Source organism: Eutrigla gurnardus (assembly GCF_963514095.1).
Source record: "Eutrigla gurnardus genome assembly, chromosome: 7".
Lineage (NCBI taxonomy): Eukaryota > Metazoa > Chordata > Actinopteri > Perciformes > Triglidae > Eutrigla > Eutrigla gurnardus.
In genome coordinates, this window is record NC_139921.1 from 19,990,436 (window position 1) to 20,014,791 (window position 24,356).

The following is a 24,356-nucleotide window of genomic DNA, read 5'->3' on the forward strand; positions in this document are numbered from 1 at the left end:
ACAGGATAAGTGGTAGACGATGGATGGATGAAAAATTGTGATGCTGTTCTTTCAATACTGACAAGATGAATGGATCCAACAAGTGTTTGAATAAGTCTGTGATGACTTGAGTGAGGACATTGCTTTAAAAGTGATATTCCAACATACACTCTTCATAATAAGACACTTTTCCGGCCACTCACAGCCCTACAAATGGCCTTTCTGCAGCAAACTGAAATGCCCAAGAAAAACTCAAACTAATGACTGTCCCTTCGCTGTGACATGACAAATAATAACAGCCCCCACTTAACAAAAACCCCAGGGATTAAATGCGCCATCCATAGTCAGGATGGAAGGATGATGGAAATGTGTTTTGACTTTCCATGATTTGTTCTTATCATTTTGTCCTTTAGAGGGATTATGAGAAAAGGGAGCAAAGTGGCCTGTGAGTCAGCGAGATCGCCGATAAGGTTGTGTAGGTTTCACCTAATCCAGGAAATGGCCACCGACTGAGGGACGTGGGTATAAAACAACATGAAGGGAAGCAGAAGTCCCAGATAAAAACCTAACCTGCAAGGACGCACTATGAAGGGGGAATATTCTCTCAACACGGTGATGCTCCGGCTCTATCTCTGAACTAATCATGCTTTGACTCAACAGATTTTTGTTTGACCGTTCTCTTTTGTCTCTGTATTACTAGGTAACTGTTGCAATGGGCTCAGTGAAATCTGCTGGACTGTCTCTTCTGCTGTTGTCTTTTTTTCTTTACATCGCCGATTCTTACCCCAACACAGACTCATCAAGCAGTAAGATGTCTTTATAATACATGTACTAATGTGTCAATTACTCCCCTCTCGGGTCCACAAACCATCTGCTTTTCTCTATTCGGGAAGAACGTACACTTTTTTTATGATCTCAGATCAGGCACTATATCACAAGCTGCCTGTGATCAATCGTTTTTCGTCTTTCTCCAGTGGGCTGTGAGGAGTGCACGCTGAGAAAGAACCGTGTTTTCTCGAGGGAGCGTCCGATCTACCAGTGCATGGGCTGCTGCTTCTCCAGGGCGTACCCAACCCCTCTCATGACCATGAAGACGATGATGATCCCAAAGAACATCACCTCAGAGGCAACGTGCTGTGTCGCAAAGGAGAGCTATGAGGTGCAGGTGCAGGTAAGACACGTCAGGAAAACTCTAAATATTGTTCCTATTTTATTTACATGGTAGAGGTAATAATATGATTTAAATGACTGACAGTAGGGAACTATTATGCTGACTAACGATTTACCCAAAATCTGCAAATAAATTTCATCTGAAAACACATTGGAAATATTTGTGATATATTTTTTGTGTTTACATTTTTTTAGATTCTATTTTATGTTCAGATCAATAAGGATATTTCAGCGGTGTTGTTGGGCTTGTTAGGTCAGCAGTAATAAAGGAAAACATTTGAGGTACTTGTACTTAACTGAAAGGATTGTGAGTAGTTCCAACAAAGAGACGTTTACCTCAAACTTTTCAGATGCTTTACAGTTTGAGGTCCATTTATCCAATACTTCACAAAAATGGGAATGCAGATCTGCATCGCAGAACTATGAGATCAGTCACAGGGGCCAATGTCTGCAGAATGGTCACACTTATTTTTTTGTTATTCTTTAAAATATAGGGTTAACATGTTTTCAGTCTGTCTTCAAACAATAATCTAATTCCTCCTGTTCATTCTGGTCAGATCTATGTCTAATGTGTTGATAATTAATAGTTTGCTGATAATACTTCTGCACCTTAAATGCAGTGATTTCACTTGTAAAAGAGTCATTGCGGTATTATAATGTTTACTTAAATGAAAGATTTGAGTACTTTAATTTGGTTTGCTAAAAAGAGCATTTTGATCAGACATATTTACTGCTTACTGCTTAAGATTGATGACTTTGGGAATAATCACTGTGTCTTCCTCTGCATCTTATCCTCCTCCAGACAGAGGTGGGTCCCATACCGGTGAGAAACCATACAAAGTGCCACTGCAGCACCTGCTTATTTCACAAGATATGAAGATGGGAACTGGAGACCATTCTGCAGCACTCAGCTTGGCAACAAAATGTGTTTCTTTTAATTTGCACAAGCTCATTTCTGTTTTAACATGTCTGTTCATGTGTTGCCAGATGACATTTTTGTAGCAGTTCTGTGTCTGTGTAATTAGTCTATATTTGCAGTGATAGATATATATATATATGATTCATTAGATTGAAAAGCAAATAAAATGTGCAAACCAGATGTTGCATGTGTCTTACAGTGGAATCTAAGATGTTGGGTCTGGCTTTGGACGACCGTCTCTGTTAAAATGAAAGTAATGTAAGGAATAGATCATAAGTAACTGTCTGGAAGTGAAAAATTACTTTGAGGTGAATAACAGGTTTGTGCCATGAAAGACTCTCCAATCAGCTAAAATATATGTGACGTGGCCGAACAGAACTGAAATTAAAGCCAGCATCAGAGAGAAGTAATCTTGCTCAAAAAAGGAAACATTATAGAGGTTTTAACCTCTATGATTCCATGACAACTGAGAAAACTTCATCTCCTGATGAAATGATGGAAAAACTAAAATCATTTTAAAATTAAATTCTTAATTAATTTCTAGTGTGTGTAGATGTCGATGTGTAAAGCCGTCTATTTGTGTAAATTAATTTAGCCATGTTTGAGGGTAATACAACATTTAAAAACGACATCCTAGAACTAAACGATAACCAGTTATATTTTGCCCTCATTCTTAAAGTTATTTCTTTTGGCTCCTCATTATTTAATAACGTAATCATAACACTTTCATGCCACTTCTGCTAAGTTACACGTTGACTTTTAGACCAGGAGATTAACTAGGAGTCTTTCAGCTGACTGACCCCTGTTAGTAAACATGTGACCTCTAGTATCCTCGACCAGGTCAAACTGAATGAATCAGGGACGTTGGTGGAGCTGATGCTGGTGCACTTGGACTATTCTGGACGGAAAGGAAAGACAGAATATCGCACCTATGTAAAAAAATATATTGGATAATAATGGTTGAATAAAACGTTTGCAAAAATATCGTAGATTTTGCTCCATGCTGAAGGTTTGTCTAATGATGCTGTGCCTGGATGTCATGGCTGACCTGCCGGATCTTTGCCGGTAAAAGCATGGAGTCTTCAGGGGGGTCCAGCAGTAGTTCAGTCCTACTAACATTTCACCAGTCTGTGTGCAGAGTGCGATCACTGTAAGGCCACGGATGCTTTGTTGACATCAGGGGTATGTGTATGGGGAGCACACTGTGTGCTCTCCCTTCCCCCTCTGCGTGCGCGTGCGTGTGCGGGTCTGGCAGCGTAACATCTGTGCGTACGCGGTCGTGATTGTTGTGAAGATGGCGGAGGGGGAGACAGAAAAGGAATATGACACACGGAAAGCCATCGAGGAGCTCCGAGAGCGGTTCCAGGGTCTGACCACAGCTTTGAAAGAGAGCTCACGGTCTCCGCTGGAAGCTTCTCTGCATTTCTGCCAGGAGTTTTGCCAGGTTAGCCCGTTCTCCTGCTGCTCATCCCGGGCAGCCTGCAGCCCCTCTGGCTTCCTGGCCGAGGATGCGCGTCTACGTTTGCTACAACAATGTAGCTAAAGAGCTAGCTGCCTGGTTAGCTTCCTGGCATTTCAAGATGGGGAAAAAAGTCCTCAGTGGTTTTCAGCCATTCGTTCAATGATGTTTGTCCGTGGCATGAACTTATTTGCAAAGTCTGGCTATCCACGCGGCGAGAAGTCACGCCGATGTGTGCGCGCCGTGCACGTATTACTCGTATTTTCCAGGCCAGATAGCTAATAGCAGATGAATGTTGCTAGCTGGTATGCAGGGTCCCCCTGTCCTGTGCAGTGGTCATGCTGTGCAAAAAAAAAAAAAAAAAAAAAAGGGTAGCTACGTTAGCGAGATTTTACAGGGCGATTGCACTGATGCACTAAATTATACGCTTGTGTTGTCCGTAGAAATGATCATTCAAACGTTATAACGCTGCATCTCTATGCTGGTTTGGGTTTTTTTTTTTTAGCTTGGTGTAAAAAGGGGTTACTTTTGTGAAGCTCTTTTATTGTACGGAAAGATCAATGATTTTTTTCCAAGGTGCTAGCCCAGGCCTTTTGCACTAATTAATCCCGCTAACCACACCAGCCGAGATGTTTATTACACTCGTATAGCCAGCAACAGCTAAAGATGTTAAATTGATGTCAATGTTCTAGCGACCGATCTGCCTGCAGCTGACTGAGGCAGTGATTTAAAAAGGGAAAGTGTGGCAGTGGTCACTGACTCCATTACACATCCTCCTCATTAATTTGCCCTGGCCACGAAAAATATAACGCGAGGTCCTCCGTGTAGCTGATATTTCCTCGGATACTATAAGGATTGCTGTCAGCACGTTAGTTTTGACTGTTGGTTTTTTATTTCCATCCCCCAAAAATCCACCGGCAGCGAGGAATCCATTCAACTTAAAAGTTATTTGAGCAAAAGGGGACGAGCCTCGGGCTGCATGTAGTTGTGAGCAGTTAGGGCATGATGGAGGAATAATGGTGGCATTCAGATTTAAATGGATCTCTATGAATATTTGGTTGTGGATGTAATATTGCGAGTTTTGATTGATGAACGTTACGCGTTACTTGGAGTGGATAATATGGGGGGAAAAGAGGGAGGACCATTTTTTTTTTTGCAGTGCCGCGCTTAACTTTGGCTCTTTTTGTCGCAAATACCTGCATATTGGTTGGATTATGTAATCCGTATATAATAACCGAAGTCTTTTCTTCATTGATCGTTTGTGAGATTATGTATTTTTTTCATCCTCAAAAAGTTAGCGAGAAGCAAAAAGTCAAAAGTTTTCCATTGGATCTAAATTGCTATCACATCTTTGTGTTCAGTGCTATTGCAGATGAATGAGATCATTCTTTTCACACAGCTTGATTTTGATGCTATCATGATTATGACTCAAAGTTTTTTGGCATAAAATTATTATATCCAAATAGTTTTCTTTCCCCCAGGCAGCTGCAAAAGGCCACCGAAATGCTAAATTATAGAAAAGTAGCAGTCCTCACATTTAAGAAGCCAGAAACAGAATGTTTTGCTTGATGAAGGTCTAATTGTTTAAGTGTTAAATAAATAGTGACATACACACATTTATTTGTTTTTACAAACTTTTTATTTTTCCATTTTCCAGGTATCTTTAGCCCCTTATTCTATACTAGGATGCCTTTAATTCTAACTGTAGAATTATGTTTCCAGGTCCTTGTGGAAAATGCTGGCCGTTGGAAAACTGATGAGGATCCACTGCCTTTGCTGGAGGTCTACACTGTGGCCATCCTCAGCTTTGCCAAGGCCGCCTCCTGTCTCTCCTCCGAATGTGAAAACGTGCCACTCCTACTTGAAAAGTTATCACTGTGAGTCTGAAAATGGATGCTAGTGGAAATAAGATTTCTCACAATCCTGAATTATTTGTGTTAGTTTCAGCATCTTAGTTATGAACTTGACATGTATTATGTGTTACACGTTAATGACACGTAATGCTCAATTGTATGTAGGGCAAAGCATCTTTGTCAAGTCTAAGATGTCCTGTTGTGTAGAGTTGATGTGGCAAATAATGTGTTATAGATTTCCGACATACACCTGACATTACACCTTAGTAGAGCCCGACCGATAAAGGATTTTGAAGGCCGATACCGATACAAATGTTTGTTGATTAAAAAATCCGATATATACGATTTTCTAAATTTTATTTCAGAAACGCGTAACAAAATTCAATTCAATTCAATTCAATTTTATTAAATTGTCAAATCAGGGAGTGATCCCGGGAGTAGTCAAGTTAGTGACAGTAGAGATGCCGATTTTAGTCAATTACTTTAATTAAAAATACTGGCAGTAAGAGCCAAACAAGACCACAACATCGGTGTAACAAAACATTAACAGATTTCCCTAACATTAGTTATTTGTGATTGCAAATGAAAGATGCAAAATATTTGACAATATGAATGAAACAAAAAAAACCCCACTTAAATCCAAAAGTATATTGAGATACGAAAAGTTCTGAAATACTCTGCAAACATTAAACAGGAACTACTCTGCAATTCACACCATGTGATCTTGAAATAGCTATGAAGGCAGTCCTTGAGGCTGTAATCAGAATAGAAATGGGGAGCTTTGACATATTTGGGATGAGCTGCACACTACAGTATACTTTGTACATGGAGACGCAATGCATCACACTCAACACAAAATGAAGGGAATCAATGTCAAAAAATCAATCAAAGTCAAGGATGTAACTTCCTTTTTGTAAATTATTGATTACAATTACTGATCTGGCCACTCTGAGCGGGTTTTCTTCCTACCATATGAAAAACAACAGGGGCTATTTAATAACACCTGGAAGCACACCTATATTGATCCCTATATCTCAAGTGTCTCACTGCTGCTGATTTACACCCCCATTTTTCCTGTTTGACATATTTATTATATTTCCAAAACGCCACACTGACTTTACAGCAGCACACGTTTGAATAGATATTCTTAACTTGTGGAGTGTGTGCACATCCTTGACCTAAATGTGGCTTTAACAAATGACTGTGTTGGATTCACAGGAGCTGTGCGGAGCTGCTGCTCTTAATGCCCCAGCATGTCCCTGGTGCCTTATGGGAGGAGTTTCAGTCCTCCATTAAGGTCAGTATTCTCAGGGAATTCTTCTGAGGTTTATATTTGCAGCGATAAGTAAAGAAAAGTTGTTAAATAATAAGACTGCATTTGGTTTAGCTCATCATTCAAAAGCATTAAAAACAAATGTTCTGTTCAATCTTGCTTTTGAAGAAATGTAAACTATTGAATTGTGACACTTTCACTACAATAACATTGTCATTACAATAATTTTAAGGCTCTTGACTGTGTTACAGTAGTATGACTCACTGACGTTTTAGTAATTAGGTTACTACATCTTCATTTGTGTTGTGTTGCAGTTGGCACACAGCCTTTTACAAGAAAGTGGGAGTGCACAGCTTTGCCTGCTCTCAGCTCTGGCGCAACAGGATGGCGTCTGGTCCAACACCACACTGAGCAGCATTCTGTCCAATCAAATCCCTCAAACTGAGCAAGGTTAGTCCTCACCAGGTTTGAAGATGCACTGCGCTGGCAGCTGTAATTGCATGCTTCTCATCTGCAGTTTCTGACTCCTGTCTCTTTTGATTTGGCGGTTTGTTTCTTAGTTCACGAGTATCTTGAGTTGGAAGGTGCCACGCTTGTGAACATGAGAATAAAGCACCTAATCAAAGTGGACAGTGTTGATAAAGCTGCTGTACTTGCGAAGATGTGTTCGGAGTATCCGGGATATGAAGGAAAAGGAAACTTTAAGCAAATCTACTTGCTTTGCATCTGCATGACAAAAAGTCAGGAGCAGCTAATGGAAGAGGTAAGAAATGAAACGCAGCAACACAGTTCCTTGTACACACTAAGTTATTACATTTAACACTTCATAATTTTATAAGAAAATGTCCCCACAAAGTTGTAAAATGTGACATATAGTTATTTGATTTCAATTAAATTGACCATTTATTTGATATTTTCTCTCTTTCTTTGTAATAGATTGCATCAATTGACTGTAAAGATGCTCTTGAGATGATCTGCAACTTGGAGTCAGAGGGAGACGAGAAAGGAGCTCTCTGCTTATGTTCTGCCTTTCTCAAGCGACAGCTACTTCAAGGAGATGTTTATTGTGCCTGGTAAGTGTTGCTGTTTGTTTCAGATAAATCCTAGAAGACTCACAGATTTACTCTCAGGAATATTAACAATACATTTTACTGATAGAGAGGCTTTTCATGGTATTCTACAGTTAAAATAGAAACAAACAGACATGAGTCACATTAGAAGCAGATGTAAATAGGTGAATTTTAAGTTGTGGATGGATGGGTGCAGTCTCTGATGTTTTTTGGGAGAGAGTGCAAGCGGGAGGTTGCAGCTCTGTATAAGGCTCTATCACCCCAGGTTTGGTTTTTGGTCCTGATGGGGTGGGAGAGGAGGATAGCATCAGAGGAAAGAAGGCTATTGGAAGGAGTGTGGTGGTGGGGGAGCAGGTCGGTTAGGTAGGCTTGGCTTTATGAGGGAGGAGGAGTTAGAATCTGATGCGTTGTGGGACAGGGAGCCAATGGAGGTTCGGGAGGACCAGGGTTATGTGGTTATGATCATGTGCACAATAATGAAAATAAGAGTCGTTTTTCACAGTTGTATTCGTGATGTCTTGCAGGGAACTCACACTGTTCTGGAGTAAGCTACTCATGCGTTTAGAGTCGTCGGCTGATGCATTTCTCGGACACAGCAAAGAGATGGCTCTTCTCTGCAGGAGCGTCTGTCATATTTTGTTTCTAATCAAAGTAATCCAAAATGAGGTAAGAGAAACCACCTATAGTCTTATTTGTAGCTGACTGTAGAACCCTTATAGATGACCATTCACACCAACAACAACATCTGTTAAATGGGCCTTAAAATAAAACCCTTGGAATATATGTTGCTTCTTTTTTTCTCTTGTAGGTTGGAGAGGTGGGGCTTCCAGTGTGTGTGGAAATGTGCATTCAAGCTCTGAAAATGACATCCGGTGACCATAAAGATAGCAAGTCCACCATCTGCAAGACTATTTCCTGCCTTTTGCCAAGTGATCTAGAGGTTAAGCGTGCATGCCAGCTGACAGAGTTCCTCCTCCAGCCCACCGTTGACTCATATTACGCTGTGGAGTCACTGTACAACGAACCCGACCAAAAGCCTGAGGAAGATGGGAGTCTACCAGTTCCCAATTCTTTACGCTGTGAGTTACTTCTGGCCTTCAAGACACAGTGGCCTTTTGATCCAGAGTTCTGGGACTGGAAAACACTGAAACGCAACTGCTTGGCACTGATGGGAGAGGAGGCAGCTATTGTGTCATCTATTGACACACTCAATGACACAGATGAACAGGAGGTGGAAAATGCACTTGGCAAACTCCCTGAATACAGAGACCTGGAGGATTTCCTGCTAACCACTACAAATGAACTCAATGAAATAACGGATGAAAAAGAAAAGAACAGAGAGGCTAAAAAACTTCGCGAGCAGGGTTTTGTGTCTGCCCGGTTCAGAAATTGGCGAGCCTACATGCAGTATTGTGTTTTATGTGACAAGGAGTTCTTGGGTCACAGAATTGTTCGCCACGCGCAGAAGCACTTCAAAGATGGAGTGTATCTTTGTCCAATTTGTGCTGACAGTTTTGAAACTAGGGAGATTTTAGAGCCACATGTAGCATCGCATGTAAAGCAATCTTGCAAAGAGAGACTAGCTGCAATGAAAGCCGCTAGGAAGGTAACCAAACCACCTCAGTCCCCTAAAAGTCCATCAAAACATTCAAAAGTCGCTGCCAAGGTGAGCATTAGTCCTGTTAAAATTGAACCTCAAACCGGCAACCAGTTGGCGCCTCCAGTTAAGATAGAACAAACTACATCTGACACGCATATAAGTCAAGACTGCTTCTGTCCTGTCAAAAACTGTTCCAAGGCTTTCAAGTTTTTCCGCAACCTCATGGCTCACGTCCGGTCTCACAAGGACGACGAAGAGGCCATGAGGTTTTTAGAGATTCAAAAACAGAAAGTGGTGTGCCAGTATTGCAGACGGCAGTTTGTTAATGTCAGACATCTTAATGATCATTTGCAGATGCACTGTGGCAGCAAGCCATACATCTGCATACAGTTAGATTGCAAGGCCAACTTTAACTCCAATTCGGAGCTTCTAATGCATCGAAAAATGCATCCTGAATTTAAAGCCCAGTGCATGTTCCCTAACTGTGGTCAGGTTTTCAGTGAGGCCTACCTGTTGTATGATCATGAGGCTCAGCATTACCTTACTTACACCTGCCAAACTGAAAACTGTGGGAAAATATTCTACTCGCAGTCTCAATTCTTGTCTCACCAAGAGAATCATAGTACAGACGATGCAGTAAAGAGTTTGCCCAACACAAATCAAAACCCCCCTGATACTTTAAAAGTAGAACCACCACCTGAGAGCAGCCAGAGCAACGAAGACACCTGTTCTACAGTTGTCTGCATTGAGAGGCTGAACACAGGTGTATATATGATGGAGGAAACAAAGGAAAACTCATCACCAAGCAGATTACCAGAGCTTGCTAAAGAACCTATTCCTGTGAGAGTGAAACACTCAATTGAAAGCATGCTGAATCCTGCTGCAGATCCTGACATGAAAGAACCAGAGAAATGCTACACTCCGCTGACAAACCCCACTCCAGCATCTGCTTCTGTGAAACCAGCACCGGAGGCTCCTCATGCACATCATACTATGGCTGGGCAAGCTGATATCCCTCCAGTAAATCATGTGACAAATGCAACAAACCCTGTGGCAAGTCAACAAGGAGAGGGACTTAATAACGTACAAGGCAACAAACTTCCAAAAGCGATTCCGCAAATGATTTCTCCAAGTCAAATAAAGACCGAAATTCCTTGTTCACTGCAAGGATATCCTTCCGGCACACCTGCTGTTACTACTGGCAACGATGAGAACCTGCATTGCTGTCCATATAATGAATGCACGAGGGCATACAGTACGAACAAAAGTCTGTCGAGGCACGTGAAGAAGCAACACCCTGAAATATTTGAAGACTGGAAATTGGCGAAGAAATATAACAAAGTAGCCAAAATTACAGCAAAGAAGGTACCAAGCGGGCCAACTTCACCGAATCAGTCTCAGAACCAGGGGAACAGGCCGCCAAATCAACCAGGAATACTATGCAACAAACCTGGGATGCAGCAAATGGATTACCCAATGGGATCTTCCACCTCACCTGCCCAGTGTTATCCTGGATCAATGGAGCCTGTGCCTATCACTCCAATGGTGAACCCCACACTGTACCCGGCGTGGGGAAACTCAAATAATGCCTGCGGAATGATGCAGTCAGACATGTCCCAGTCATGGTCTTCACCTCCCATGAATAACTGCTATCCAGATGCCTTCAACATGAACGAGTACCCCCCTCGGAACTATCCTCAATGGCAGGCGGACCCTTATCCCACCACAGTGTCTCTTCCGTCTGATAGAGATCATTCAGTGGCAGCTACACATGGTCCCTCTATGTCAAACGCTCCTTCCGTTTCAAGTTTGATGTCTCAGTATGTGTCCAGTTCTCTGATGCTCGACAATGGCGGGCAAATGCACAACGGGGGCCATCAGTATGGACTAATGCATCCAGAGGGCAGCGAAGACAGCGTCGATGTGGGGAAAAGCAGTGCAAGTGTAACAAGCCAGTTGGATAATGGAAACAGTATCTCAACATTTGATAGCCTCCCTGATGGAAGTTACCACACTCCATATGCACAGAGTGAAAACTCTTGTCCTACTCAAGGCTCATCAGTTGATATGCCCATGAAGAGTCTGAGCCCAGAGGCCCAAGGTTCATTAAAAGCTACACATGAAATAATTAAAACAGAGAATGTGTCCATTCCATGTTACGAACAGATGGACAACTCTGTTGATGGCATGCTCAGTCCAAACAGCGGCAGTCACACAGATTTCCCTTACGAAGACGACTGTCTTACTGCCGACCTCGAGGCTGCTCCGTCCGATGAAAAGGCCGCAGACTCTGACTTGCAGAAAGGAAAACGCGGTAGGTTGAGCAAGCGAACCAAATGGCCAGCCATTATTAAGGATGGAAAAGTAATCTGCAGGAGATGTTTCAGAGAGTTCACAAGCACCAAGTCTCTTGGTGGTCACTTATCCAAACGCTCGCAGTGCAGACCCGTAGATGAAATTGACCTAACTGCTGATCTGCCAACATCTTTCCTTGATTTTCTCAATGACCCCCATGTCCCCGATACTAACGGAGCGACATTCATGTCAAATGGTGATTTCTCACAGGAATCGTCTAGCTTGACCACTTTGACTTCCCCCATGGTGTTGAAACAGGAGCCCCAAAACACAAATATAATGGACTATTCAGACGCCATAAGTGAAAACCCTGAAAACCAGCAACAGAAGGCCGGAGAGATGGCTAATCCAGCCCTACATTATCAAGAGGATCACTTGATGGAAATATCACATGCCTTTCAGAGGTTGGATTTGATTGAAGCTGCGCAAGGGAAGATGAGGAGTGCCCTGGCGTTAGAGCAAAATGTCAGTCATCATGATACAGCCCATGACATGGAAAAAAGTAAGATGCTGAGTAAAAGCGACGACAAGCCTTCTGAAAAGATCCCCAAACCGTTTAAATGTGACCAAGATGAGTGTGAGTACTCATTCATGACAAAGGAAGCGTTATTCAAACACTTGAGTAAAATGCATGATTACACTAATGAGATGATAGACGATCTAAAGAAAACCCCATCCAAACTTTCTCCGTATCCTTGTCAGATTTGCCCCAAAACATTCACGAGAACGACAGGTTTGAGAATTCACTATGAAAAAGTCCACCGATTGTCGAAGGCAGAGATACAGAAGCTAAGGATCAGTGCTCGAAACAGGCGTGCGTTTAGACTTAACAAAGACGACGTATGTATTAGCCGTGTGACCACTGATGCAAATACCAGTCACACGACACAGTCTACAATCGTGTTGTCTGCTATAAAACAAGAACCACTCGACTTTGCAATTGCACCTCAAACAGACAATGAGAACAATCCACAAATTTCTCAAATGACTTCACCAGGAGATGCAGTTAAAGAGGGATTCATGCCTGAGGTTTCCATTGTTGCACAACTACCACCACCTCAACACTACATGACTGACGGCTCATTCTGTGAGGTGGAAGCATCGGTTCTGGAGAACTCCCCAGAGCAACCTAACATGGCTTTTGTAAACAAGAGTCCAGATGGGAAACAGAAATACGGTTTACATGAGAAACTCAGTCCTGTTGGCAAATCGAAGAAGCAACACGCAGGGCGATCCGATGCATCGTTTAGCAAAATGAACGAGTCAATGTCCAGCCCGTCTAATGAATCTGCTTCATCCTCCCCGGAGAAACCCAGCAGCTCCAAAAACACACCAATAAAGGATGAACACCAGAGGAAGGAGAAACATCAGAAAAGGCTGAGTCTCAAAATGTGTGAAATAGACGCCTACAGTCCATACAGACCATATCGCTGTGTTCACGAAGGATGCACTGCCGCATTCACCATCCAGCAAAACTTGATTCTCCATTACAGGGCAATGCATCAGGCGTCCCTGCCCCCGAGCAAACTCGAACCCGACACTGAAAAAACGAGTATTGAAAATGGACAAGAGAGCCATCAGAATATAGACAAAGATGATGAGGTCAGGTGTCAAGTGAAGAACTGTTCAAGGGTGTTCATGGGAATCACAAGGTTAGTGCAGCATTACCTCTTACTTCACAAGTTTACCCGCGACAAAGCCACCGCCATGATGGCCAGCATGACCATTGGGACTTTCAACTGTGACCGGCCAGAGTGCGCGCTGCCCTTCAACTCGGTGGAGAAGTACATCGAGCACATTAAGAATTACCACAAGGAAATCGCCATATCTGAGAGCGGCTCAGTTGATCAAACGTTCAAGTGCCAGTATGAGGCATGTGACCGCGTTTACACTACGAAATCAAACCTCCTGCGTCACCTGATAAAAAAGCATGGATATGTTTATGATCCGAAAACAAGCGACGGAAGACGGACTAAATCGATCGGGCTCTTCCCGGGGGCAAACGGGAAAGAGAACGTTGAAAGCAAATTCAAAGTGAAGAAGAAAAACACTAAAAAGAAAGACGGGAAGTCCATTGAACACTGGACTAGTTTTGGAAAGCCTACACTAAAATCACATGACGAAGCGTCAGCCATGTGCACCAAGAAGTCCTCCCTGCAGTACCCATGCATGATAATAGGCTGTGATGCAGTGGAGCGGGCTGAAAGAAGTATATTTAAGCATTACACCACTCATGGCCTCACAGAAAGATACATCGAAGACCACAGGAGCCAGTTCATTTTCTGCAAAAAGTATTCACGTGCCAGATTCAAAGACTCAAGCAAATCAGAGGGTGCATCGAGCTCATCTTCTGAGGAGACGGACCCAGATGACAATGAGAAATCCAGCGACGGGAAAACGGATGAGCTGGTGGATCGAATAGGCCAAGAAGACAGCAAGCTGTCCAACGATGATAGTGCAGAATCTCAAGCTTCCACTGGGACAGAAGGAACTAAAAGAGGCCGTCCCAGAAAGCCTGCACAACCTACACCTGCGTGTCCAGAGAGGATGCAGACCCTTAGGAACCGTTCGACTGTTAACAGTTCAAGAGAGAACTCAAATCCTGGTACCCCTACAGCCCAAGAACAACGCGACGACGGGGTTATGCCGGGGTCTTTCAAGCCTTTAGGACTTGAGGACTCTTTCCTTAAGTTTTTGGAAACCTCAGAGTCAACCAACACTTCCAAACGCAAATTAAGCGACAAATCTAGTGCTGAACTGCCGTCCAAAAGACAGCAAACTAACAAACAGAAATCTGCAATAAAAAATAAATTAACAGATGATTTCAGAGGCTATGAACATCTAGTAGACTTCAGAAATCCCCTCAATCTCAAATCAGTGAGCAATGTCAAAATCGTCATGGACAAAACACTTTCAGACGGTGCTGATCTTTTGCTAAAGCAGCTACAAGACATGAAGCCCATAGTCATAATAAAAAAGTGGCTCTATAGCGGATCATAGCGATATTTTGTTTTCAACTCGATCTCACTCAGGATTTGAGATGTTATGCTGCAGAATGGTTTGTTAATGCATCAGATTTCCAACTGGTAACAGTAATGGTCACAGTTAACGATGAAATGGCTTATTTTGTACTTAATGAAAAAATGTCTTGGATGATTTTAAGTATGTATGTTAGTTATAATAACCAGGTAATCTATAGGGCATAGATTTTAGAAACATGTTTGTATTTATGCTTAGTACTGAAGATGTTTTTTTTTGTTTTGCTAAATGGAGACTTTTAAAGAAAAACTATGTTTTTATATATCCCTATGGGATTTCAAGTTCTGTTTGTATTTATTTCATCCTTTTTCAACACTAGTAGACCTATCTGTAATATTTACATGTCTTCCACAAAGTGTTCAATAAAATGTTACTGTTTCTTTTTGTAAACATATTGTCTGCAGACCTTTTGTGTTGTGTGTGTGTGTGTGTAGGTATTGACAACCAACAGTATACAATATGCACAATGCTATCAAGACATTAAATATATACTAAAGAATGCATAAAAAATCCTGGTCAGGTCCCTATGAGATCTATATCATAATATTCACTTGAATAAAAACTTAACAAGTTAAATACATGTGGTATATGAATAACTAAAAACGTGTATCCTGCTACAGATGTTTATACTAGGCTACTACTACTTTTGTATATATAATAAAGTTATTAGGGGAGCATAATCTCTCATAAACATCATTATCTAACTTTCCCTGATATTAAACACTGCAACAGGAAAAGTAAGGGGGTGTTCAAGATCAGCAACGTAAAAAAAAAACTATCCACGGCAATTAAAAGTATGGACAGAAACTACGTAATGAAACCAAACTAGGCTTTAAGGCCGAACGTGTCATTTTAATGTGTTCATGAGAGTTTTAATCATGCATGTGAACTTAAAACTTGACCAAACTAAGCTATGAACACGCACGTTTCCGTTCATATTTATTGAATACACCCTTTCCGCAAACGTCATATTGGCGGGAAGTAGCAGCTAGTTTGTTAACGACACCGCTGCACACACACAAGCTGCATTTCGTTCAAATACTTTACGTCTAGCCAGACGGCATTGAGTGCACGTCACTGACTGAACTATCCTAAATACAACACAGCCGCTACGTATAGCTAACGCCAAGATGTCTACTTCATCTGTGTCCAAGGTAACGTAATATTATGAAGTTACGTTGCACGTAACGTTAAGCTTCATAAACCTTCATGACATTATAGCTAGGCAGTCCTGACACAACATGGCCGTATTTAAGTTTAGTTTCTTTGTTTGTGCGCATAGTTAACTGGCACTGATAGTAACATTTGGCTGTTGGTGTTTCAGGGCTGCTTCGTTTTCATGCCAAGTGCGAAGAAAAAGAAGACACTCAGCTTGGGTGAGTCCCGTTTAAAGACGTGTATCCTCACCTGAGAGGTCCCAACGGTACACTGACGTCCATGCCATTTCTCCACAGAGGACTATTTCATCCGTGGCTGTGAAGGTGATGAGAACAGTGACGTACGATTCAAACTTTGTCACGATCTATGGGACAAAATCAAAACGGACACGGAGGTGAGAACAGATGGTCATCTCATCCGACGGAATTTACAATCTAACTTGGTCTGAAGTCCTTATTTGGCACATTTTAACACACCATAAACATTACACTGACTGGACATGTATGACACGTTTCATATGTGATGCAACACTGAAAAAACAGGAGATGCCTCCCAAATAGTCCCTTTTTGTACAGCAGCCATTTTGACACGTCATTGCAGGATGATCACAGATGTCATTAATAACATTGATTATGCTCCTGCTCCATTTAGGTGGGCCAATGTCCTGGTATTGTGCATGCCTGACATAGAATGAGAGCATTATTATTGTATCAGTAATGGCTGCCCTTAAAAAACAACAACAATAACCTTAAAAAATTAGTCCCATAAACAATTTCTGGATGACGTTAGTTTTAACTCCTTTTTTTGCTGCGTGTAAGACTTTACAGGATGAGCTCAACAGGAACATCCTGGACAGCTTGCTTGACTTCACAAGGAAGTGCTCCTCCACTCGTCACCACGGTGACTGGGCATCACAGATGAGGGCGAGTGAGATCCCTACGGCGGCTCTTGTGCTCGGTAAGTTGTTGAAGAGGCAGCAACATGCGATATTTGCTTATTGATTAGCCGCATGTCCTTTCCACTCGATTATATATTCACCCGTCTCGTGGCGTGCCGTTGAGGGTTTCGTGAAGCCTACTCCAACATTTTGTCTGACCTTCCTTTCCTTTCATAACCTCCGTAGGTGTCAATGTCCCGGACCATGACATGACCTTCCAGAGTCTGTCTGAGCTGCTCCAGCAGTCAGTCACTCCTCATGTGGCCTCTGTACAGGCCAAAGAGTGTGGCGGTAAGGGACTCGGAGGAAAACACATTTCCCTGTATCTTAGAATAGCGTCAAACCGATACAATATGAACTTTCAAGTACGTTTTATCATTTCAGCGTTAAAGCATTTGATGAAGAGGGTCCTGGAGCGGTTAATGGGCACTGTCGTGAGTGTGGATGATGAGGAAGAGGACGGGGCTGAGCAGACCGGCGCTCCGCTCAACAAGAGTGTGCACTGCTCCCTTGGCACGCTCTGTGCTTGGTACGATGCAAAAACAAAGGTGGGACCTTAAAACACAACTAGTGCATGTCATTTTGCATTTGTAATTAAGTTACCTGAAAGCACTTTTTCCTTGTATTTCAGAGATCCGACACAGGTACTCCTGGAAAAAAGCGTAGCTCTCCTGTCAGAGATAATGCGCAGCAGCCTCCCGTTGTTGTTATTTTCAAAGATTTGGAGGCTTTCAACCCAAGAGTTCTTCAGGACTTCATACTCATCTGCAGGTAACGGGAAACTACAGCCTCTTCCTGTTTGTGGAATTACAATAAAATGATCTACAATGTGTCAATCTATGAAATAATTATGCTTTTATGGTTACCTTCCCATACATCATTAACCTAAGTGGCCCCACAGAGAAACCGTCTTTTATTGATACAGTATTGAGTCCGCTGTTAAAACGGTGTCTCCACAAACTCATTCCACAGCCGGTATGTTGAACGTCTTCCTCTGATGTTCATCTTTGGCATCGCCACGTCGCCCAGCACCATCCAGCACATGCTGCCCCACTCTGTGTCCTCCCTGCTGTGCATAGAGCTCTTCCAGTCCCTCTCCTGTACACAGCACCTGGCTACAGTCATAGACAAGGTAGTTGTTTTTGCTTTATGTCATCTTCAAACTTGTGAGGAAAGATTTGGCTATTTTTGGTACAGGTGATAATAAAAAAATTGCACCATGACATGTAATCCATAGAAATAGCGAAGCTGCATATATTTCGATCAAATTCTTCACCAGGTTATCGTGTCGACATTTCAGTGAAGTGAATTGTATTTGTCGTCCGTGTTTCTAGTTGATCCTGACGCCTGAGTTCCCCTTTAAGCTCAAGGGTAAAGTGATGCAGGTACTGATCAGCATCTTCCTCTACCACGATTTCTCAGTGAGAAACTTCATCAAGGGCATTCAGGTACCTAGTAGCTTTTAAATAGTGTATCCAATGTGTCCTCTCTTCGTACGTTTTAGTCTGGAGACCTAATTCCGTTGCACTAAAAAAAAAAAAAAAAAAACCCTTTCTGCTCCGTCTTTGTGCAGCTGGCCCTACTAGAGCACTTCCACTCCCAGCCTCTCAGTGTACTGTGCTGTAAGAAGAAGGTCGCTCTGCATAATGCGACGAAGCTCGGTCACTGTGACTTGGAGAGGATCAGGCAGCTGCCCTCGTTCAAGAGGTACAAGCACACACACACACACACACAACTTTTTTCACTTTTTTTCACAGGTTTTTCACAGATGCAGCTATTCTAAGTGGACTTGGCAGACAAAAGATTAAGCCTTTTTGAAAATATAATTTAGTTTTGTTGCAAGCACTAAACACACAGGTTACTAAGTTTTCACATGAATCAAGTCTTGTAAATCAAGTCTAACCTGTGTTTTTTTTTTTTCAGGTATGTAGAGAAGCAGGAACCTCAGGAACAAGTGAATCTCCTCACAGATGACACTCATTTAAAGGTACATTCTTTGTTTTATCTCTACACCTAAGTCGGTAGCCAGAAAATGAGTGTGCATACCCCTCAAAAAAATCTAATGCTGTACGTTTCTTACTATTTTGATTTTAGGAGGTGTGTCGGAAGTTGATAAAGGCCCTTCGCAAATATCACAAGAACTATTATCCCATTCTGCGATGTCTGCACACTCTGACCTCGTCATTACCTCGGCACCCCCTCGGGAAACAGGTAAGAAATGACAGCTTTTGAAAACGCTTTCTTGTTGTTGGTCAGTTTTTTTTTTGTAACACTGAATTATGTGCGCTACAGATCAGAGAGCTTCATTTAATATGTCTGGAGAAGAACCTGTGGGAGAACGAGGATTACCAGACAGCCATGAAGCTTCTGAAGTAAGTCTGGTTGTTTAATCCTGTATGTGAACAAGTGAGACCAACAAATGGATAATAATCATATACTGTTGTCATAACCACGTCTCATTTGTTGTAAGAGATGGTTTAGTTCCTTTCCAGCTAACTTGAGTTACACACTTTACCACTAGATTACAACATATTTGAGGATATTTGAATGATTATTGCTCCTCCTGGTGGCCAAATAACCATTAATATTCAGTAAAACAGCATTTTTCTTTTTGTTTCACACTGGCTTTTTATTGTGAACAGACCAGACGTTACAGTCAGACAACTATTCAGTGCAGTTGGAGTTGGAGCCTCTTGCCCTCGATGGTAACCCTCCTGTGTTTTCCCTCCAGGATGCTGGCTAAAGAGGAGCTGATCGCTTCTCTCCAGAGGTGCACAGAGATTCTGCAGCTGAGCAAGTCAAAGAAGATGAAGAGTGCTTTTGTCCAGCTTGAAGACATGCTCGCCAAATTCAAGCAGCTGGACAGTAAGAGCAGCCACTCTGTTTAAATTAGTTCTGTTGGTTGATACGTTACTTTAACTCGTTTTATGTTCATCCTTAGTCTCTGTTCTGAAATAATAAATGTGATTATTGAATACCCAACACCCCGTGGGATTGTTTTTGTCTTGTTCTAAACAGCTGTAGCTGCTGAACCTTCCCCCAGTGTGGACGACTGTATCACCTCCCCAGTGAAAAATCTCCAGAAGAAAACCGATCTGTTCCAGCTGCAGAAGGTCTTTTAATGATTGTATGTTATTTTCACAGCATTTCTGTGAAGATAACAGAAGATGGATCCTCCAACTCACCTATGTGTTTAATCCATAATGATGATTCTCCCATGTTCTAGACGCTGCTGGAGATGAACGAGTCTCGGCGATCCAAGAAACTGAGTCCATTTGAGGTCCTGCGAAACGAAGCTCTCGAGTTTATTGAAAGCTTAGTGAAGTAAGACGTGTTCTTGCTCTGCTGGAACTAATTTTATACAATAATTATATTGCATAAACGTTGTAGAAACTCTTCCTGGGCTGATCTCTCTCTCTCTCGCCCACGCAGGAGTCACCTGTCTCCCCCAGAGTCTCAGACGCTCCATGAAGTTTGTTACTACACTTCTTCTGCCACCGTGAGACGCCACCTCAATGCAACACCTCGCACCTCCATTCAGGCGGCACTCAACAGTCCCTATCACTATCTTCAGGTACACGTTCCTCCAATTCATCTCATCAGCCGTGCAGCTATCTCATCATGAGGAGAAACGGAGAGCAAGGAAAGTTCTGATTGAATCCTCTTGTTCCAGAATGAGCGCCTAAAGACTGAGGATGGGACGGTCTCTAACGCTGCTCCTGATATCTGCATCGCCTACAAACTCCATCTGGAGTGCGGCAGGCTAATAAACCTCTACGACTGGCTGGAAGTGAGTTTTTATACGTGTAATAATTTGATATTTGTCTGATAATGCCATTCAATTACACCAGCCAACATCTTTTTAAGGGAAAACAAAAGATAACGCTTTTAAACCCACACCACCTTTACCCTACAAACTTTCATGGTTGGAAGTGTGTTTTTGATTCTCTAGGGGAGATTCTATTGATCCCAAAGATCAATGTGTTGCGTTATTGATCTGAAAATTGAATATCGACCCATATGGACTGTTTTCCTGAGATGATTGTGTCATTTGTTTTCAGGCCTATTCCACTGTGGTTTCTGCTGCTGAGGGTAATGATCCAGATTCTGACAACTTTGGGAAAGTGGATGATGTTAAGCAGTATCCTTCTGTAACTTCATCTACAAACATGTTATTCCCCCCCCATTTTAATACTTTCAATATGGTGATGAATCTTTACTTTTACCCAGTGTATAAGCCACGTTTGAGAAGTGTTGTTCCTTAGCTTGTTCTCCAGCGCTCGCTTCATCCGAGCCGTGTCTGAGCTCGAGTTCCTGGGCTTCATAAAGTCCACCAAGCAGAAGACTGACCACGTGGCTCGACTCACTTGGGGAGGATGCTGACCGAACACTGAAGGAACTACACAAATCACACTTTATGCACGTGTGTCTGCCGTCTGCCTTCATTTAAATCCATATAGACTGACTTATATTTGTTGTAATGCATTTTTACCTCCAATAAAGTATCCATGTAGTGTCCGATAATCATGGAGCCATGTGTTGTTTTTACCTTGTAGCTATTATCTCATGATAGCGGGACGGTCACATCAGGTGCTGGATGATCCACCAAACATTTCTAGTAGTTCCTTTCTGTGATAAGCATCTACAAACTTAAACCGTCCGTTCCTAATAAGATTGAGCCAATCCGTTCCTATACTGAAGGCACAGCTAAAATATGGATGCATTATATAAAGTTGCTTGAACTCACTTGAGCCAATGTTACAACAAAGGACAAGGAGATCAATAAACCAAAATTGCATCAAAACAATTCAACGCTTAAAAGATTTTTATTTTTTCCAATAAGTACATTGTTTTCAAAGTGATACCAGCAAAACAAAAGTCAAAATAAATAAAACACTGGTAGGGAGAACAAAAACAAAAAAAACAAAACAAAAAAAATCGTATTAGCCCACTTTATGCTCAATTTAAAAAGCAATGAACAGAGGACAAACTGCAAATAAACTCGCTCTGTTTTGCTGTTTCTTCTCCTCTCAGATTGACCAGCAAACCTTAAGTAAAACTCTTGCACTGCTTTATCATATGTACATGTAACAAACAGAAAACAAGTGACAAAGCCTGGAATGCTGGGAATCATTACAAAAGTGAGATAACTGTAGATACGCATACAGCAGGAGGAACATAGGCCACTGGTAGAGATAGGGTCCATTAATTTACAAGGAAGCACCTAGTTGCTAACAACAGAGTGGTAACAACTGACAACAGCTTCATATAAACCTTTGCCCAAAGACAGAAATATGGCACAGTAAGAAAAGTTTCATTTAAACTAGCTAAACTGAATCTCTTACAATGATGAGCTTTTTTTTTTTTTTTTCCTTTCCTTTTCTTCTTTCTTGAGATATCACATGATAGCTTTCAGCAAGGCCGTCTTGCAAAAGACTTCTGGGCCACACTCAGGAAACATCTGGAGAAGAGGGGAGATGAAACAAAATACAGAAACCAGACTTGTTAAAAAGGCGGTGCTCAAACCAAGACTCCCCCCCCCCTCACCACCACCACCATACAGTAATGTGAGTGATACAGGAATGTGGAAAAAGACAACTCACAGCTCGCAGGTTGCTCCCCAAATCGTCGCATTAACTGATCATGTGTGAACTTCACGAAGGTGTCATATTGTTCTGAAATGCACAGGACAGGAAATAAGAATTGCTATCGTACAATGAAGTGTGATGCTTTATTTCCTCAGAGACTTTATTAAGAAATAGATGTTTTAACTTGTGAGTTTTTGACAGCTGGTTAGAAAATCAAGACACTTGAAGACATGATTTGTGCTCTTGTGCCTAAACCAATTAGAATTTGACATTTTATAGATTAAATATTTAATTTAGCATACTGATCATTTTGACAATAGAAATAAAGTCAGACTATAATAGTGCTGCAAAGATAAGCACGTTAACCATTTGACAGAAATGTGAACAATGAGCAGAAATGCCAAACATTTGCTTTGTTCCAGCTTTTCAAATGTGACAAAATGAATATCGGATGCCTTTATTTGTTTTGGACTGTGGTTTTTTGTTGTTCAGTGTGCACCAACCTGCCAGTTTTGAAGTCATCGTCTCCTCATACTCCTCCCGCACCTTGTCTTCCTTTTCTTTCAGCAGGCGTTCACAGATCATTCCAACTTGTCTGAGGGTGAATAATGGCTGTTCTTTTCTAGTAGGAGAAACACCTCCAGAGGACGTCCCTGCACAAATCACACAAGGAACCTAAGAATCAGGGGGGAGTGCGGTATTTCGGGTTGCCCGAGTTACGTTTCAAATTCTGGAGCGGTCTCTCCTGTTGGCAGCGTTGTTACTCAACCAACCTGGCATGCTGGAAACATTCATAGTAGACGACTGGGATGGGGACTCTGGAGAATAGCAGCACTCTGACTGTTGGTAGCCTCCATCTAGATGCTTCCTCTTTTGAATGCGTTTGTACTCCTGCTTGATGCTGTTGAGGATTTGTTCTAGTAGGACAAAAGAAAGGAAAAAAATTGTGAGAAAAAAAAAAGAAGAAAAGGTCTATTAGTGTAGACAACACAGCTGCCATGTTAGGAGTCCACAAATAAACCATTATAAGCATGTGTGTGTTGGTTTAGCAGTGTGTGCTTCAACGTGTTGCTAATGCTTCCCAAGCCCCTGGCTTCTCACCAAGCAGGCCAACTTGACCAATATTAGTAACATTACCTGCACTAAGCCTCGACGACGACTCCCCAAATGGCGAGGGCTCCATGCTAAGATACTTCCTAGGGGATGAGGATGAGGACGACGTGGACACGGGGATACATCTTCGCCTTTTAGGAGACGTCGGACTCATCAGAGGATCGAAATCCATGGTCCTCTTCAGGGTGGCTCCACACGCCATGACTTCAGTTTGTTTAAGGGAGACGGAGGGGGGTGCAAAATACCGAAACAGGACATTAATAAAGCGATAACATCAGTTATTTCAGATAACTGCTAACCATGGCTAACGCGCCTGACTAATAACAGCGTGGATTATTCAACTTAAACCAGTTTCCTTTGCTGAGCAATACACGCTAAGCATACTGCGCAGCTCCGGCTTTTAATATTTGCTAGCAAGCTAACGCTAGCCGTGCTTTGCTAGCAAATAATCAAAAAGAAAACAAAGCTAACGTTAGCTTTGGCTACCGCCGGGAGAGCAGTGCGCTCTGCTGTACGTTTGAACAAAACAGTTTCTTACCTTAAAGGCTTGGTCCGTCCAACTGCGATCAACAACTCGGGTTGTTCTAAAAGTTGCTTCCCAAAAGTTGAGGTGACGATCAGCCGGCTGCAGGCCAACTGTCTGCTGTTAGACAGAAGTAGCTAGCGCAACTTAGCTGCTTGTTTTTGATATGGGGCTGATGGGGCTGTCGGCTTCTCCGGCTCGTGACGTCACGTGCGAAATGCGCCACAATGCACTCTGGGTCATGTAGTGGAACAGTACAAGACGAGAAATTACCGTAAACGTTAATGTCGTCCTCGTTATACCATACATCAATCAAAAAT

At 42.2% G+C, this 24,356-nt stretch overlaps 4 protein-coding genes across 6 annotated transcripts; 3 read left to right on the forward strand and 1 right to left on the reverse strand.

The window, feature by feature from the left end:
• Nucleotides 1-659: 659 nt before the first annotated feature.
• On the forward strand, nt 660-2,188 carry cga (glycoprotein hormones, alpha polypeptide). 2 transcript variants are annotated; one of them, XM_084013440.1, is made up of 3 exons: nt 660-785; nt 954-1,150; nt 1,952-2,188. In XM_084013440.1, exons 1-3 carry the CDS (start codon nt 692-694, stop codon nt 2,024-2,026), a joined length of 366 nt encoding a protein of 121 aa, XP_083869566.1. In that variant the 5' UTR covers nt 660-691; the 3' UTR covers nt 2,027-2,188. The 2 variants fall into 2 exon arrangements, with proteins under 2 accessions (XP_083869566.1, XP_083869567.1); XM_084013441.1 differs by having other exon boundaries at nt 954-1,138; nt 1,952-2,186.
• A 1,023-nt stretch (nt 2,189-3,211) lies between these two features.
• Nucleotides 3,212-15,107, forward strand: znf292a (zinc finger protein 292a). The gene is made up of 8 exons (XM_084012769.1): nt 3,212-3,512; nt 5,250-5,404; nt 6,599-6,677; nt 6,968-7,103; nt 7,214-7,416; nt 7,590-7,726; nt 8,248-8,389; nt 8,532-15,107. Exons 1-8 carry the CDS (start codon nt 3,363-3,365, stop codon nt 14,676-14,678), a joined length of 7,149 nt encoding a protein of 2,382 aa, XP_083868895.1. The 5' UTR covers nt 3,212-3,362; the 3' UTR covers nt 14,679-15,107.
• Nucleotides 15,108-15,685: 578 nt separating this feature from the next.
• On the forward strand, nt 15,686-21,345 carry orc3 (origin recognition complex, subunit 3). Of its 2 annotated transcripts, none has more exons than XM_084013392.1 (20): nt 15,686-15,871; nt 16,042-16,093; nt 16,172-16,269; nt 16,694-16,832; nt 16,999-17,103; nt 17,197-17,360; nt 17,444-17,583; nt 17,785-17,944; nt 18,147-18,260; nt 18,386-18,519; nt 18,736-18,799; nt 18,907-19,023; nt 19,105-19,184; nt 19,544-19,677; nt 19,831-19,925; nt 20,039-20,136; nt 20,245-20,386; nt 20,486-20,602; nt 20,874-20,953; nt 21,090-21,345. In XM_084013392.1, the coding sequence occupies exons 1-20, from the start codon at nt 15,848-15,850 to the stop codon at nt 21,193-21,195; spliced, it is 2,163 nt and encodes a 720-aa protein (XP_083869518.1). In that variant the 5' UTR covers nt 15,686-15,847; the 3' UTR covers nt 21,196-21,345. The 2 variants fall into 2 exon arrangements, with proteins under 2 accessions (XP_083869518.1, XP_083869519.1); XM_084013393.1 differs by having other exon boundaries at nt 19,837-19,925.
• Nucleotides 21,346-21,619: 274 nt separating this feature from the next.
• Nucleotides 21,620-24,205, reverse strand: LOC311015949 (akirin-2-like). The gene is made up of 6 exons (XM_084013394.1): nt 24,052-24,205; nt 23,538-23,717; nt 23,174-23,317; nt 22,904-23,053; nt 22,416-22,487; nt 21,620-22,273 (listed from the first exon to the last, which is right to left on the reverse strand). The coding sequence occupies exons 2-6, from the start codon at nt 23,713-23,715 to the stop codon at nt 22,263-22,265; spliced, it is 555 nt and encodes a 184-aa protein (XP_083869520.1). The 5' UTR covers nt 23,716-23,717; nt 24,052-24,205; the 3' UTR covers nt 21,620-22,262.
• Between the last annotated feature and the right edge of the window lie 151 nt (nt 24,206-24,356).